The 18563-nt window shown below is 40.5% G+C and overlaps 1 protein-coding gene across 1 annotated transcript in view; it reads right to left on the bottom strand.

The window, feature by feature from the left end:
- LOC106055099 (uncharacterized) overlaps nt 1–18563 on the bottom strand; it is a 124360-nt gene that overhangs the window by 11622 nt on the left and 94175 nt on the right. Inside the window, exons 21-26 of the mRNA XM_056032443.1 lie at nt 17658–17796; nt 13079–13189; nt 9847–9898; nt 9522–9656; nt 4400–4579; nt 3447–3584 (exon numbers count right to left, since the gene is read on the bottom strand). Coding sequence (XP_055888418.1) covers nt 3447–3584; nt 4400–4579; nt 9522–9656; nt 9847–9898; nt 13079–13189; nt 17658–17796 — 755 coding nt within the window. The remainder of the gene's footprint in view (nt 1–3446; nt 3585–4399; nt 4580–9521; nt 9657–9846; nt 9899–13078; nt 13190–17657; nt 17797–18563) is intronic.

Below are 18563 nucleotides of genomic sequence, written 5' to 3'. Positions count from 1 at the left end.
AAACAGAGTCCTATAGTTCAATGTCTACTGGTCTAGCTCTACATCATCCAGATCAAATCTCAAACTAGCAGAAGTCTATAGCTCAATGTCTACTGGTCTAGCTCTAAGCTCTAGATCATCCAGATCAAATCTCAAACTAACAGAAGTCTATAGCTCAATGTCTACTGGTCTAGCTCTAATCTCTAGATCATACAGATCAAATCTCAAACAGAAGTCTATAGCTCAATGTCTACTGGTCTAGCTCTAAGTTCTAGATCATACAGATCATATCTCAAACAGAAGTCTATAGCTCAATGTCTACTGGTCTTGCTCTAAGCTCTAGATCATACAGATCAAATCTCAAACAGAAGTCTATAGCTCAATGTCTACTGGTCTAGCTCTAAATCATATCATACAGATCAAATCTCAAACAGAAGTCTATAGCTCAATGTCTATTGGATTTTCTACACTAATGCCGACGGTTCGGTTTGCCGGATGAAACCACGTCGCGGGCCGGATCTGGCCCGCGGGACGTATTTTGGGCATCACTGCTGTAGAGTATAAGTATAAGCTTGAGATATGGAACAGTATCAAATATGAACAACCACTAATTTAAGGGAAATGTTACGAACTGACGAGACTCTTAATTACGTACAAACTAACTTATATATATATAGTAGACGATGAATACTTTAATGATGAGAAACCATTAATAACATTTCAATAATAACATGGTTTACATTATTCCATCTTGGATTCTTCACTAACCCTTTCAACACGCATTCGCACGAAGCAGTACGAAGCAGTAAATGGCCAAATTTGTTTTACATACGTCGGTGCATAGGAAAACGAAAAACTAATTAACCAAATTTGTTAATTAACAATTGGTAATTAATTACTTTGTTTGGTATCTGAAACAATGGAAATAAATAGTACTTGATTGACGTCGTGGTATAAGCTCCTTTATATTACGCTGCCGTCTGAGGCTTAGTATGGTTACCGCGTTAGCCTGAGAAGGCTTTAGACCCAAAGTTCGGTCGTTACCTTTTTTTTTTTTTTAACAAATACACTTGAAAATCGATCACCCAGATACCCCGTTCTTTCTCCTTCTTTCCAACCGGTTGATAAAAGTAATAGGATCATGGTGTATTGAGAACGCTAAAAGGATGAGATAGCTCTAAACAAAAACATTTGGTAAAAAATATATCTAATCGCAGATGTATTAATGTTAGTCTAGCTCTTTTACAAATTTAATTACATGACTGATCCAAACTAAATGATACACATTAATATAAGCTTTTTTTTTTTAAAGTATTTTTTTTTATTTTGCTAGTTCAAACGTCACATTTACTACCAATACATAGCCTACTAGTTTTGGGTGAAGTGGATGGTATCAATGGTCTCGTTGTCGTTGTGACAAGTCAAAAACTCGCTGTCAGAGTCACTCAAATTTATCACAGCATTAATTATTATTTTTCATTATTTATTTATTTATTTTAATTATTTCCCCATCCTACCCCCAAATTCTTCACCCGCACCACCTTTTCCGCTCCAGGCTAGACTTAGTTGACCACATTGGACATAGCTAGGCCACGTCTTTCGATTTATCTTCCCTTGACCAGGGCAAAGATACACACATACTCTTTGATCTTGTCGGCAGGATGTCTGACAGCCGCAGTGGACACCACCTTGTGTGGAATGCAAGTCACTCCTCCCCCCTCCCTTCTCCTAAGTCTCTCTTTGATCTAAGAGATTACTCGGGTCAACACACCGCGTGATACTCCAAGGTGCGACTCTAGTCGGACTTCACCCACGTGTATGATAATTCTTAGCCTAGGACATTTCCTGTTTCCTCCCGCATTTTCCAGGCCTATATAAAGTAGATCCAAATAAAGCCAGACTCTCTTTCATTTCTCATTCTATCTGAGCAATCGAGTCTGGACTGCTTCATTTATTCTTTCTCCTAGAGGAATACCTGGTGGTAAGCCGAACTTAATCACGAGTTCCATCTTAGTTACTTTTGTGCCCTTTCCATTTGGATTTTATCATGTGTATTTTGCTTAGTTCATTTATATTTGATTAGTGCATTGTGTATTTCTCACTGGCGTAAGTAGAAAACATAAACATGTCCTATGTATGTATTTATGTATTGAATTAATCTATTAATGCTACGTTGCTAAATTGATCGTTGATGCAACCATGTATATATTTGTACATCGTATTTTATTTCCTTTATCTCGGTTGGCCGCCTTGATAATGTTACTAGCGCACTGATACTGCGTCTAGAAAGGAGATATGAGTTATCTCCCCTGTTTTGAATTATCTCCCCTGTAGTCATTTCACTCTAACGAGAGTTGCGCCGCCTGAACGGACACCCTCTCCATTCAAGCGCACTCCATTGTTCTCGACCGAGGGTCGTATGTAAACAAACCGTCATGGTCGCTGACCACGGCCCATTCCCCCCCCCCTCTTTTCTCTTCCAACCTGTGTTGTTTATTTGAGATTATTATTTCCCCGTCCATGTATATTTTATATTATTACTTTCCCTTTGATGTACATTTTTATATTGCTATTGTCAGCCATCTATTTTCCCAATCCCATTTGTCATCATCTCCCTATTGTGCTCTAAAACAATTTCACCAATCTGACGAATGCACCTCAGTCGAGGGCATCGATAAGATGTATGAGAGACATGTCCTAACTTGTCTTTATTTATCCGCAGCCTCCCTCAGGTGTCTGCCTATTTATCGGATTATTTACCTGCCTATTTATGTGCTTAGTGCTATTCAGCACTGCACTTGCCTACTGAGATCTACTCAACTCTACCACTTGGCGCTATCGGCATTGCCCGCCTATTCGACAGCCCACCTGTCAAGCTATTAGGTGCGAAGTCCCTATAGATTCAGATCTGTGTGAGACGTCATAGCTATGCCAACCCTCTGCAACTCACTGGACATATCCTGTCAACTACGCTGCCCACGGCAGATCAGCTCTGCCCGCAGTAACCTTGTGCCCACGGTAGCCGGCCACCCGCCCTACTGTGCCCACTACAGATATTAGAACTTGGGATTGAGACTCCACAAGAACTATATCACCGGCGTCCCTCTATCCGCTAGAACGCCACCTCCAGCTGCAGAACCTCAAGCCAGGACACAGCCAGCTGCGACATCAACAGGACAACCAGCTAAGTCAGAGGACAAAGTGACATGCTCTCTTATTAAATGCAAGAGTGATGATTAAATCTAGTATTATTTAGAGATAGATGCAAACCCTCCCCCTTTTTATTCTTATATGTATATTTATGTAAATAAATATTCTTCATTTTAACTTTTGTATCTATTCTTTCATTGCTTGTCTCGTTGCGTGTCTGCTCCCGATTCATATGCTGATAGGTTGGTGTGTGATAGCTTTAAAAATAATCATCCCCTAGACATTAAACGCGCCAAACACACGTCACATTTCCCCACCTGTCACAGTCGTGGTACTTGTAGTTGCATACGTGATATAGAATGAGCAGTAGTGACAGCACTGTGCTGGCTGTATCAGGCAGACGCTTAAGTTAGTGCACAGTTCTGGTCTCAAGTCTTGATCCCCTGGTTCACATCCTGTACATTATTTAAAGAAAAACTTTACTTGACTATATCTTGACTACTCCAAAAAAATGAGAGGCTTTTGCAAAGTGCAGAGGCGCATACATAAAATGCTTAGCAACATGAAGTAGAATTATGCTAAATGAGAGATGGGGAATGTAACAAAAGAAAAAACCTGTAGAAATAAAAGTATTTACAGATATGTCAAAATGCTGATAAAATGCAGAGCTCAGATTGCCACAAAAAAATAAATTAAATTGTCAACATAGCCAAAACTTTGCCACATTCCTTGTAAATCCTAGAATGGGTGTGTGGGAAAAAAAAATGTGTTCAAACTTTTTACGAGACAGAGTGAGCTGTGACCTACATATTTTGCCACATCTAGAGCCAGCCAAACCATTTTCCGCCGGTGGTCGATTAACATTTTCTTGTCGCCGTCTGCGTCTGTCCTCGGCAGTGGATTTTCTTTTGGTCTCTAATGTGTATCCCGCGGCCTTTGTGAGTAACTTCCAGCTGTGTCTTTCTGAAGCCGCATACACCCAGGTGCTCTCATCTATGTCAACTAAGGCAAGTTGGCGCCTAAGCTGGTCTTTAAAGCGTTTCCGTGGGGCCCCTCTGTTACGTCGACCACCTTTTAGCTCACCAAAAAGGGACTGCTTTTGGGATACGTTCGTCTACCATGCGGGATACGTGCCCTGCCCAGCGCAACTGTCGTACCATAAGAAGTTCCATACCAACGTTCACAGGAATAGCATATGAAAGCCTGATAATACTAAATGTTAAAAACTATGATTCCATACGTTACATGAAATGTGAACAAAGTTCCCTACCTTTAATTGAAGTGAATAGCACAAGGGGATTTACTGTCGTGGATCTTTTAGGTGTGTTTCTTCTGGTGCTGTACGTTGGGGTAAAGGGGGTGCCATAGTTACACGTGCCGCAGCAATCCACTTGAGAATTCAAGCAGTGATCTTGTGTACAATCGACGATTCTGTCTCCGTATTCACAGCCTAAAGCGGTACAATCTCAAATTAAAATTATATGGAGAATTCTAAAAAAAAGTCTTTCGTGTGAAAAATTATTGCTGAGGATAAGAGAACAGCGATGGCAGAAGAAAAGCGTCAGAGAAAAAAAAAGCAAGGCCAATTACATTAGCTCCGGCTGGAATAACCTGCCCAGAGTGCAGCTAAACATTCCGGGCTCACATAGGTCTCACCAGCCACATGAGGGGGCACAAAACCACAGCGCAGACCCCTCGGCCCCCCCCCCTGGATGACAAAAGTGGCATCATCGAACTACGATGGACGAACTATAAAATGTGTTGTTTTTTTTTAAGCATTGCATTTTTAAGCCGGGGGTTTCAGGTTCGAATCCTGGTGAAGACTAGGAATTGTAATTTCGGGATCTTTGGGACACCTTTGAGTCCACCCAGCTCCAATGAGTACCTGACATTAGTTGAGGAAAAGTAAAGGCAGTTTGGTCGTTGTGCTGGCCACATGACAGTCGTTAACCGTGGACCAATGAAACAGGTGATCTTAACTACTAACAAGGAGCAATATAAACATTTTTTGTACCATCGCCATCAACGAACTATCGTTTAAGAATGTTTTCAAGTCAATTTCTTTATCACTAGCCATGAACAAGAAGAACCCTACATATTCAGTCATATAGCTGAATTCTGAAGGATGAAATTTCCTTTACCAGTAATTAACCCTTAAAACGCGTATGGTAGTTTAGCCTCTAAACATCGGAATTGTAATTCCATTTTGTTTGCACTCACTGAAAAAACAGCTCAGCACTTTAAGGGTTAATCTATTTTTAAAATAAATACATGTCTTGTCTAGGTCAATAAATAATTGTATTAAGTTTCAACTTATTCCAAGAATAGGTGTGCAAGAAATAAATTTAAAAAGACAGAAATTCGTAAATATATACAATTATTTACGGACCTATCAAAGTGGCCCTTTTGGCGGCGGTCCCACCTGCCGATTCAATGCCTTGACACCGGGCATTTGCTCGAATACCAATATAGCCAGTTCGCCCTGGGTTTGATTTTTTTTAATAACATAGCTGTTGTTAATTTTATTTACATTATTTATTAAGGGGAGATAATTGTATACATTATTATTAGTGTGGTTATAAAAGTAAAAACAGAGTTATGGCTGTTACCTAGACTAGAGGACGCTTATTAACAAAACAAAACAAAAAATGAGAACGACGTAACAGTGGTCTCCCTTCTCCGTAAGCGTTATAAAGATCAAATTAGGCAGCCTTGTTTCGCCCTGACTAGCATAGAGGAAAGTGTCTGGCAGCAGATGGCCTCTGAAAGAGACAGTTGGAGAGCTCTCACTAAGTCCTCGGGACACACGTTTGAGACGCCCTTGCCCTTTAAGCCCTTGTAGTAGACAGGTCTGCACGAGTAACGGAAAAATATGTAGGTCGCAACTGGGTTAGCGTAGTCATGCGAAACACTGCACTCATCCTTAATCTTCGTAATAGAAGACACTGCCATTAGCAGTATTATATTTGGGTAGGACTTTTGATGTTATCTCATCTATGGCAGGGGTGGGCACGCGGGCCACATGCCGGACTGTTTTATGCGGCCCGCCGGACTGTTCGTAAGTACATATATATATATATATATATATTTAAAATTGCTACTGGGAATTAAGCCCCGCATATATATATGTAATACGGCCTTCGATAGCAAAAGGTTACCACCCCTGATCTATGGTATGATATCAGACGTATGCTATGTGTGTAGAAACAAGTTCCTTTAATTGTAAAGCGCCTTTAATTGTAAAGCATTTAACAGTTAACGTATGTACAAGGCTAACATTTATAAATAAGCCACTCCCACTTGATGCTGTCTCCTCCCCCCTTTGTTTGCAGCACACCTGTGACTTCCCGCAAGTCCCCTAACTCCCAGGTACTCAACACTTGACCGTGTGTCACGGTTGACCACACAGAGTAACCGTGTCACAACAAAATGCTAGTTCAGACGTAGGCTATGCAGGTTCAGACGTAGGCTGTGCAGGTTCAGGCGTAGGCTATGCAGGTTCAGACATAGGCTATGCAGGTTCGGACGTAGGCTATGCAGGTTATGATGTAGGCTATGCAGATTCAGACGTAGGCTATGCAGGTTTAGACGTATGCTATGCAGGTTCAGACAGGCTGTGCAGGTTCAGGCGTAGGCTATGCAGGTTCAGACGTAGGCTATGCAGGTTCAGACATGTAGGTTCAGACGTAGGCTATGCAGGTTATGATGTAGGCTATGCAGGTTCAGACGTAGGCTATGCAGGTTCAGACGTAGGCTATGCAGGTTAAGACGTAGGTTATGCGGGTTCGGACGTAGGTTATGCAGGTTCAGACGTATGCTATGCAGGTTCAGACGTAGGCTATGCATGTTCGGGCGTAGGCTATGCAGGTTCAGACGTGGGTTATGCAGGTTCGGACGTAGGCTATGCAGGTTCAGACATATATATTCAGACGTAGGCTATGCAGGTTCAGACGTAGGCTATGCAGGTTATGATGTAGGCTATGCAGGTTCAGACTTATGCTATGCAGGTTCAGACGTAGGCTATGCGGGTTCGGGCGTAGGTTATGCAGGTTCAGGCGTAGGCTATGCAGGTTCAGACGTAGGCTATGCATGTTCAGACGTAGGCTATGCAGCTTCAGACGTAGGCTATGCTGGTTCAGACATGCAGGTTCAGAAGTAGGCTATGCAGCTTCAGGCGTAGGCTATGCAGGTTCAGACATAGGCTATGCAAGGTTCGGACGTAGGCTATGCAGGTTATGATGTAGGCTATGCAGATTCAGACGTAGGCTATGCAGGTTTAGACGTATGCTATGCAGGTTCAGACAGGCTGTGCAGGTTCAGGCGTAGGCTATGCAGGTTCAGACGTAGGCTATGCAGGTTCAGACATGTAGGTTCAGACGTAGGCTATGCAGGTTATGATGTAGGCTATGCAGGTTCAGACGTAGGCTATGCAGGTTCAGACGTAGGCTATGCAGGTTAAGACGTAGGCTATGCGGGTTCGGGCGTAGGTTATGCAGGTTCAGGCGTATGCTATGCAGGTTCAGACGTAGGTTATGCATGTTCGGACGTAGGCTATGCAGGTTCAGACGTAGGTTATGCAGGTTCGGACGTAGGCTATGCAGGTTCAGACATGTAGATTCAGACGTAGGCTATGCAGGTTCAGACGTAGGCTATGCAGGTTATGATGTAGGCTATGCAGGTTCAGACTTATGCTATGCAGGTTCAGACGTAGGCTATGCGGGTTCGGACGTAGGTTATGCAGGTTCAGGCGTAGGCTATGCAGGTTCAGACGTAGGTTATGCATGTTCAGACGTAGGCTATGCAGCTTCAGACGTAGGCTATGCAGGTTCAGACATGCAGGTTCAGAAGTAGGCTATGCAGCTTCAGACGTAGGCTATGCATGTTATGATGTAGGCTATGCATGTTATGATGTAGGCTATGCAGGTTCAGACGTAGGCTATGCGGGTTCGGACGTAGGTTATTCAGGTTCAGGCGTAGGCTATGCAGGTTCGGACGTAGGTTATGCATGTTCGGGCGTAGGCTGTGCAGGTTCAGACGTAGGCTATGCAGGTTCATACATACAGGTTCAGACGTAGGCTATGCAGGTTCAGACGTAGGCTATGCAGGTTATGATGTGGGTTATGCAGGTTCGGACGTAGGTTATATAGGTTCAGACGTAGGCTATGCAGGTTCAGGCGTAGGCTATGCAGGTTCAGACTATGTTATGCAGGTTCGGACGTAGGCTATGCAGGTTCAGACGTAGGCCATGCAGGTTCAGGTGTAGGCTATGCAGGTTCAGACGTAGGCTATGCAGGTTCGGAAACATAGGTTTAAGCGTGGCAGCCGAAACAGTTATTCGGATTTTTCCTCCTACTTATTATAGTTTACTTTGGGTTGTTATCAGAGCCGCCGCGAGGGTTGTGGCCGACTGCGTGCAAAAAAAACAAGAAAATGACGCACTTTATTTTTTCTTTGAAAAAGACGAACATAGGCCTAACATTCCCCAAAAACAAATAGACACAAGAACTCTTTTGTTCTTTATTCTATACCACTCCTCAAAGTGATCGCCTTTGGCATGCAGTCCCTCCTTCATATGGGATAAGTGTCCGACCCAGCTCCGTTGTCCGATCGTAAGTAGGGCTTCGACATTCTAAACCGAACTCTAGCAGAACATGGTTATTTGTAAGGTAGTCTTGTGTTAAGGCTTCCGCGCGGTGTTGATTCTTGGAAATATATCTAGTGTAGATCTACGTCTGACTGGAAGTAATGCGTAACTCAAACTACTTCAGTAACACCGGCGAAAGGCCGAAACTATCAAATATGTAGTCGACGCTGATGTTGTTCTACAAATATATTTAATAATCAAGAAGGGAATCGTCCGATGTCAGCTATGTCCGTAAATCCGTATATCTATTCTACTGCTCTACAAGAAGCGTCTTCTTTTAGCGTCACTTAGAGCGTTCTTGTTTTTTAACCCACTTTACGTCATCGTCGCTAAGTAAAACTTTACCCCTTATTCCCGAAACAAATAACTAATTCCTAATCATGTCACAACACTTGCCAGCGTATGCCAATTAAGGAGCGAAGACGACTTTGATGCCTTTTATAGAAATCAAGGTCTGAGAACCAACTACTTTATAGACATTGATATGGGGAAGAGACCTATTCCATCATACTCTTATTAGAAGGTGACCATAAGCGCTTATGGTTTTAACCAGTCTATGGTGAGTGGAGCTTTCGGAAACGATACGCTGACTCCGGACACACGAGCTCTTTCTTTGAATCACTCTGTTTCGTCAAAACATACCAGACTATGGTGCCTCTAAGATACTCGACATGGATTGACATGTACTCGACATGGATTGACATGTATGACATTATGTATGACGTTGAAAGTGTGTATTTAGATCTACCTTTCACGGGCCTAGACACATTGTTACATAAGTCACAACATGATTGATAGTCAATACTAGTATAACATTTGCCTATAAATTCTTTGATGTACCAATAGCAAGAGTTGTCCGGTCTGTCTCCAAATGCACAGTTTTCTAGAGAGAGTAAAATGCAACAGAGAAGCATTAACCATAAGCAGCTATAGCACATAAATAACATCTAATAATACTTCTAAAGAGAATGTATTTCCGAGAAAGTTAAGATAGCTTTATAACATACACAAAGGCACATTGATGGCAGCTAAAAGACAATTTATTGTACAATGGACTCAATTAAGCTACACACCATCAAGCTGAGGAGCGTACGGGTCGCTGACACATTGTCCATTTATACAGATCTGAAACAAATACAGGTATTTTAAAATTCAATGATCAACATTTTTTAGACTGTGTGATAAATTACTTATTTTGTTTCAAGATTTAAAGAAAAAAAATACTTAAAAAAAAAACACAAAGTGTAATTGTATCAATTAGTTTGGATCATTCATGTAATTACAGTTTGGGATTTTTAATTTCAGGATCTTTAGAGCACCTCTGAGTCCACCCAGCTCTAATGGGCACCTGACATTTTTACCTTTTACCTTTACCTATCCCTTAGTCTGTTGGACCGTTGGGGCACCAGGCAAGATTTGTCGACCGTCTTTCTCCATTCCTCCCTTTTTGCCTGTAAAATGTTTTACATGTTTCGGATGTTCCTTCAGGGTTGAAGATAGTTTACTTCCTAGTCCAAACCTCCCGCAGGACGACGGGGGATGGGAGCGGGCAGGGTTTGAACTCTCGACCGTCGATAAATCCGAACGACAGTCCAGCGCACAAACCGCACGACCAGGCAGCCATCCATGCCTGACATTAGTTGAGTAAAATTAAAGGCAGTTGGTCGTTGTACTGGCCACATGGCCCCTTCGTTTACCCTTGGCCACAGAAACATATTACGTTAACAACACCTTCACTATAGACCACATAATCTGAAAGGGAAACATTACTTTTTTGTTCGTTATATGTATGATTAAAGATGAGAGTATTTCTCATATCTTATCGACTCGAAGATTACTTATTAAAGTCCAATCCTCACTTCAAAAAGCCGGCCGCAAACGTAGTTTTGGTCTTTTGCAGATAGGTCTTTTCTCTCAGCTTTTGCTTGGTTCGGCCCTTTTTTTACGCTGGTCACTCTTCTTGCTTCCTATCACGGAAACATATCTTACAGCTTCTCGCGATGAGGAACGATTGAGAGCTAGTGCTTCCCAGCCGTGAATGTCAATATCACACTCCTTGAAGGAGCTCTTGAAGGTGTCTTTATAGCGCTGTATTGACCCCCTTGGGAGCGCTTTCTAACACGGACCCCTTTACAGAATTACGTGAATTAATATCATATCTAAGTATGAATTAATCTCTAAGTATGAATTAAATTTCTAAGCATGAATTTATCTCTAAGTAAATGCAGAAAAAACATTTTTTTAGTTCTTCTTGGTAGCCCAAAAAATTCTATAACATCACTACGAAGTTTGACGTTTCAATTTTTGTCAGGCTGATTTTATTGCTCGAGTTTTCATATAATTACTTTATCAGGGGAACCCAGTGACTTTTATTGGTGGTAGGGGTTGAGTATTAAAGCCTCATTAACTAATGATTCTGTAATATTAGTTTTGCTTCATTTATTTCTCTGGATGGGGGAAAGGGACGATGATTGCTATTTCTGCCACAAGTAGTACTACCAATGAAATAGTAGTTCTAAGACTAAGACTGCTTTATTGATCCTTACGGAAATTTGTTGTGATTACAAGGACTCGTTTCTCATATAAAGAGAACACAACAGAAAAATACACATAGTGGGTGGAGTCACACTGAGCGAGTTTAGGGCTAGACTAAACCCAGAAACGTGAGAAATGGTTATGGAAAGAAGAAAGGAAGAACAAGGAGAGCGAAGGAAAAACAAAGAGGGAAGAAAGAAAAGAAAGAGAAAAAGAAAGGAAGGAAAAGAGAGAGAGAGAGATGAAAAGAGAAGGATGAAAGAGAAGAAAGGAAGGAAGGAAAAGAGAGAGAGAGAGAGAGATGAAAAGAGAAGGATGAAAGAGAAGAAAGGAAGGAAGGAAGAAAAAGAGAGAGAAAGATGAAAAGAGAAGGATGAAAGAGAAGAAAGGAAGGAAGGAAGAAAAAGAGAGAGAAAGATGAAAAGAGAAGGATGAAAGAGAAGAAAGGAAGGAATGGAAAAGAGAGAGAGAAAGATGAAAAGAGAAGAATGAAAGAGAAGAAAGGAAGGAAGGAAAAGAGAGAGAGAGATGAAAAGAGAAGGATGAAAGAGAAGAAAGGAAGGAAGGAAAAGAGAGAGAGAGAGATGAAAAGAGAAGGATGAAAGAGAAGAAAGGAAGGAAGGAAAAGAGAGAGAGAGAGAGAGAGAGAGATAAAAAGAGAAGGGTGAAAGAGAAGAAAGGAAGGAAGGAAAAGAGAGAGAGAGATGAAAAGAGAAGGATGAAAGAGAAGAAAGGAAGGAAGGAAAAGAGAGAGAGAGAGAGATGAAAAGAGAAGGATGAAAGAGAAGAAAGGAAGGAAGGAAAAGAGAGAGAGAGAGATGAAAAGAGAAGGATGAAAGAGAAGAAAGGAAGGAAGGAAAAGAGAGAGAGATGAAAAGAGAAAGATGAAAGAGAAGAAAGGAAGGAAGGAAAAGAGAGAGAGAGAGAGATGAAAAGAGAAGGATGAAAGAGAAGAAAGGAAGGAAGGAAAAGAGAGAGAGAGATGAAAAGAGAAGGGTGAAAGAGAAGAAAGGAAGGAAGGAAAAGAGAGAGAGAGAGATGAAAAGAGAAGGATGAAAGAGAAGAAAGGAAGAAAGAAAAAGAGAGAGAGACAAAGATAAAAAGAGAAGGATGAAAGAGAAGAAAGGAAGGAAGGAAAAGAGAGAGAGAAAGATGAAAAGAGAAGAATGAAAGAGAAGAAAGGAAGGAAGGAAAAGAGAGAGAGAGATGAAAGATGAAAAGAGAAGAATGAAAGAGAAGAAAGGAAGGAAGGAAAAGAGAGAGAGAGAGATGAAAAGAGAAGGATGAAAGAGAAGAAAGGAAGGAAGGAAAAGAGAGAGAGAGATGAAAAGAGAAGGATGAAAGAGAAGAAAGGAAGGAAGGAAAAGACAAAGAGAGAAAGAAATGGAAGGAATGAAAAGAGAGAGAAGTATAGAAGAGAGAAAGAGAACGAAGGAGGGATAAACAAAGATGTACTGCTACAGGGGTGAACGACTGTATATATTATAGAAAATACAATAAAAATGTTACCCTACGGCCTTCGGGACGAAATAAAATAAAAGGGCATTTGTGCCACAAGGCCTTTACTGTCCTTTTACACAGTTTTTTTTTTTATTTAATTCAGTAAACAATGTTGTTGTTTTTTTGTTTTTCTTTTTGCTTAGATTTTTTATTGATATTTCTAGTACAACAACCAAACTGTCTTAGCGTTTCTTCACCGATCAGTAACCCTAATGCAACCAGTGGTTGAGAAACTGTTCTGAGATACATTGAGGATTGATCAAAACTTACCTTTCCATCGCCACATGATGTTCCGATGAGTGCTATCTGAAGTATACAAACCTGTCTTGAAACATCTGCACAATACATTTTCTGGCAGATTTCAGAGAAAGGTTCGGAAGCCTGATTTAATAAAACAAAATAATTATGCTATTCGCCGCTTGGCTACTTATTGTATTTTTAGTCATTTTGGTCTGAGAGTGCATGTCAAAAGGCCTCTAATTGTACCATACCAGTTATTACTGCTAACGCGTAAGACGTAATCATCTTCTTTTTTGAAGTAACGTCTGTATTATATAAAATAAGTTAAGTTTAACAAGGATATGTTCTGGCCCCAACCCCGTTCGGAATACTCTTTTAACTGCTAATTCACCACGCGTTTGATAAACCCACCGAGAGCATCTATCTCCCTTCCAGATTTGAAGGCAAACTTATAAATATTGCCAGACAGAGGGCCAATCTAAAATCAGAAACCCACTCGTAAGAGATATGCTATTCGCGGACGATGCAGCTCTAGTGACATACTCACAAGAAGAGCTTCAGTCATTATGTCCCGCTTCTCTCAGGCCTGTAAAGAATTAGCACGAAGAAAACAAATGTTATGGGACCACCTGCTACAGCACTGTCGCGGTTATCTATGTAGTTGTACAGTAGAATTGTTTCACTATCTAATAGCTCAGCTTTCATCAACTCTTGATGACGCAATTTACGTTATTTTAATATAGGTGTAGTAGCTGATCTCCCCTTGTTGCTTCGTCAAAATTTTGTATGACGTAAATTGTCTTAGTTCGTCTGGTGCATTCACGCCATGTTGATAGACTGAAGCAAGCTATAGTTTGGTCAGCTCTTAATTTCTCCTTCTTGGATCTGATATTGGATAGCCTTATCGCTGTCTTTGGTAGATATTCCTAAAGGATTATATTGACCTCTGTTTAGAGTGAGTTTTATTTCATAGTGTATAGTTAATTTTTATTTGGATTCCATCGTATTCGTATTTTGTAATTAGACTAGAAGATTAGAAGAATCTGTTTTTTGCTATTTGTATAGGATCTCAGGTTCAGTCTCAGTTTTAAGTCTCAGTTTTAGGTTACAGGAATGAGGTTTTCATCTCAAGTTTTCTGTCTGAGGTTTTCGTCTCAAGTTTCGGGAATGAGGTTCCAGATTTCAGACTGCGAATGCTATATGCAGACCTGGTGGTGCTTTGTGAAGATGTGAGTTTTGGATGCTACTATAAACTTTTACTTATGGATGGTTATTGAACAGTTTCTTGACAGGAATATAGATCTACGTGTATTGCCAGTTGTTGTCTTGAAAGATTGTCACTGTGTGGACAATATTACTAAACCTTATAAGTTAAGGTGAATTATTCTTGTTTATTTTTAAATACTTAAGTATTTTACAAGAATCATACTATAATTATTGATTTTGCATACCATATTATAAGGTGGGAAGCGTGGTCGAGAGGCCAAGTGCGCTTGAACTTTGCTTGTCTTGGCTAACTAGAAGGGGGCTCGAGGTTCGACACCCGACTCGGGCAGAGTTGTGTTTACTGAGCGCCTAAAGGTAGCACGGAAAACCAACTCCTAGATACCCCCTCCCCCCACCGGTCCACAAATGAGATTGGACCATAGCGCTCTGAGCATGCTATAAGCATGAAAGTAACGCTATATAAAAGCTATAATAATAATACTCATATTTCTTTATCATTATTGTTGATCATATATCATTTTTTATTGTAGAAATATCATTAAATTAAATTCATATTTTTAATTTAAATCATCATACACCTCGTTTATTGGTTTATGCACAACTGTGTGTGTATGGTGTGACTGTCGGGCTGAACTTGGGCCTAAAATATTACAATAATATAATATAAAACACACATTTTGGAATTTAGGTTATTTTTAATACCCTACACACATTAATAATTAATAATTACACTCAATTAAAGACCTGACAAACACCACCCTCCATCCTCATAGACGATAGCAAGCTGGATGGCTGCCTGGTCGTGCGGTTTGCACGCTGGACTGTCGTTCAGATTTATCGATGGTCCCGGGTTCAAACCCTGCCCGCTCCCATCCCCCGTCGTCCTGCGGGAGGTTTGGACTAGGAAGTAATTATCTTCAACTCTGAAGGAACACCCGAAACATGTAAAACAAACAAACAAATGAAATCTGTTATCTTGTATACACTATTGACTTGCCTCCAGAGGAGGAAATAGAAAACAAAGCACATGGAACGCTAGACTCGGACCAAGAGTTTGGGAAAAACCAGTATCTCACTAGCATGACCAAAACGGAGGTCTACAAGGCATGCGTTCTGAGCACGCTACCGCACGGCAGTGGGTCGTGGACAACCAATGCAAAGTAAGAGAGAGAACTAAACTCATTCCACTTGTGCTGTCTCCTCCTCCGTTACGTGGAAGCAATCAAGCGTGACCTCAAAACAGGGAACATCGATGCACTATACCTCACTACGCGGAGAGAAATTGTAGACAAGAACGCTATGGACAGTGCCAGGTGGGTTTAGTCGCTTAAGTAGGGTATGATATGATGGTCCCGTATCCCCAGCCTGAACAGAGTAACACAAGAACCTAAAGGTAATGGCATGTAAAATACGAACATCGAATAACAGTTAGTCAACTGAACAGTTAGTGAATAACAACAGTTATCAATATGAACAATATTTAATAATAATTCATTATAAGTTATCAACATATTTACAATATACATCACTATCATTGAAGTCATCATTGAATTAATAATTAGTCTAATATAACGCCAATAAGTTTCCATAACACACCTTCACGCTCACACTCCATCTCGGCGCCCAACGTAACCTCAACTCCCTACACATCAACAACAAGAGTTACTGCACAACTCCAAGGGCGGAAAGACGACACACTTTCCCATAGCCCAAAGCCTAACACCCCTTACAAGGGGAAAACAAACAACCAGCTACCTAGCTCACAAAAGAAGCTCTCTCTCTCTCTCTCTCTCTCTCTCTCTCTCCTGTGGGAACTAAGGATGACGTAAACACACACACACACACACAAAATATTCTAGGCAACAAAACGCACTTAAAAGAAACTACTTCCTATACGCTAAAACACCAATATTAAATGCAAAGAAAACTTCACGCGCGCACGACAGACAGCCCCCCCCCCCCCCCAAAAAAAAAAATTTGTAAACTCATTACTGATAATTATTCATTTTGTTTGATACAAACAAGGGAAATTAATCCGTCAGTAATCACAGATAAGGCCAATCCTCAATTTAATACTTCAAACAATTAATAGTTGTACCTAACAAAACATGAATCAATTTTAAAAATGTGAATTTATAATTGGTAATAATTTTTTTTTATAGAATAAGGTAAATAACTTGTGCATGATTGATATAGTTTAATGGGCGGAGTTGTTCCCCTTTAGATAAGCTTTTCTTAAAAAAGCAGCTTGCCATACCAGGCTAATGTGAACATGATAAAACCTCGTCAATCATATTCGCTAACATTAATTGAGGACATTATTCCGATTGGGGATGCGGCGGCTGAGCGGTAAAGCGCTTGACTCCCTAACCGGGGTCCGGGGTTCGAATCCTGGTGAAGACTGGGATTTTAAATTTCGGGATCTCCGGGCGCCTGAGTTCACCCGGCTCTAATAAGTACCTTACATTTGATGTGGAAAAAATAAAGTCGGTTGGTCGTTGTGCTCTGCACATGACACCCTTGTTAACCGTAGGCCACAGAAACAGATGACCTTTACATCATCTGCCATATAGATCACAAGGTCTGAAAGGGAACTTATTTTTCTAAGTAATTATAATCTTTGCTGCCCTTTTTGGCTGAAATGACCAGTATGTGCAGTAAAATTTAATTGTTTGTCCAAGGTATTTAAAAATTTGTACTATTTCCATGTTCTCTCCAGCTACAGAAACAATATCATTTTCCATCTTTTCCCTACCAAAATCGATTATCATTTTTTTTAAACATTCAATATTTTAAAAATACATATCCTGTATTTTTCAATTTGTTCCATTTTCTGAAATACTCATTTACGTCTGACTGAGAGCAGAGCAAAGAGAGCCTCATCATTAGCGAATTTCGTGAAGAAGCAAAGATAAGGGGCTCGGTGATTAACGTGACGACAATCAATGATAAAGACGTGACTAAGCAGGAAATAAAAGTGAATAAGAAGTCAATGCATGATGAGGTGACTAAGCAGGAAATAAAAGTGAATAAGAAGTCAATGCATGATGAGGTGACTAGGCAGGAAATAAAAGTGAATAAGAAGTCAATGCATGATGAGGTGACTAGGCAGGAAATAAAAGTGAATAAGAAGTCAATGTATGATGAGGTGACTAAGCAGGAAATAAAAGTGAATAAGAAGTCAATGCATGATGAGGTGACTAAGCAGGAAATAAGAGGGAATAAGAAGTCAATGCATGATGAGGTGACTAAGCAGGAAATAAGAGGGAATAAGAAGTCAATGCATGATGACGTGACTAAGCAGACATTGATATGAGGGATAATAGTGCTTAGTAGGAAAGAAGTTAATTTAATTGGGCTGTTATCGAGTAGTGTTACTTACCCTGCAATAGAAAGAATTATTTCCATAAAACTGTTGACACTGTTGATCAGGTTTGACCAACTGACCCAATAGTTTATCAGATACATCTGGAATGTCTGCTGATGCTTCGACAGCGTAGACAAGACAGGTGTAACCTCGACTTGGAATAAACATTTACAATATATACTACGTAGAGTTTACATTTTAGCTTCAAATCTTTATTCCTTTAAAGTTAGAGTTATTTAGGCAAGACTCGTGTGTTGGTCGAGACTGTGCACTGTAATAGTAATAATAGGCTGATGAAAACCCTGGAAATTCATAGAATCAACCCAAGAATATAACAGCTATTGAAAGTCTGTACGGATAATTGCAAGATAAGTTTACATCTTAATCGTAATAAACTAGGTTCTGTGCACTTAAGAAGGGGTATATACCAGGGAGACTCTCTATCTCCGCTCTGGTTCTTCCTAGCTACTAACCCACTATCTAAATTACTCCATGGCACTATAAACGGTTTTAGGGTTGACACTAAATGTACAAAGTCTGTCTCACCTGTTATACAGGGATGATATAAAGCTATATGCAGAGAACGAGCAAAAGTTGCACACCTTAATTAAAACAGTAAAACGCTTCAGTGACGATATCTGCATGTCTTTTGGCTTGGATAAGTGTGGTATCATAAGCATAAAAAAGGCAAGTCAACCAGCACTGACATTACATTTGAAGGCATCGAAGAACTGAACTCTGCCTCCCTTTATAAATATCTTGGAATAAACCAGAATGCCAAGATAAACCATACAAAATTAAAAGGGGACTTTCTTGGTGAATACAAGCAGAGAGAAAAATAAAATTCTCAACAAAGAACTGTCTGGCAGTAACCTAATCACGGCAATAAACAGCTGGGCCGTCCCAGTGCTCCTTTAAAAG

Source organism: Biomphalaria glabrata, chromosome 6 (assembly GCF_947242115.1).
Source record: "Biomphalaria glabrata chromosome 6, xgBioGlab47.1, whole genome shotgun sequence".
Taxonomy (NCBI): Eukaryota; Metazoa; Mollusca; class Gastropoda; family Planorbidae; genus Biomphalaria; species Biomphalaria glabrata.
Note: the sequence above shows the minus strand (reverse complement) of the source record. Positions and strands in the feature narration are given on the sequence as shown.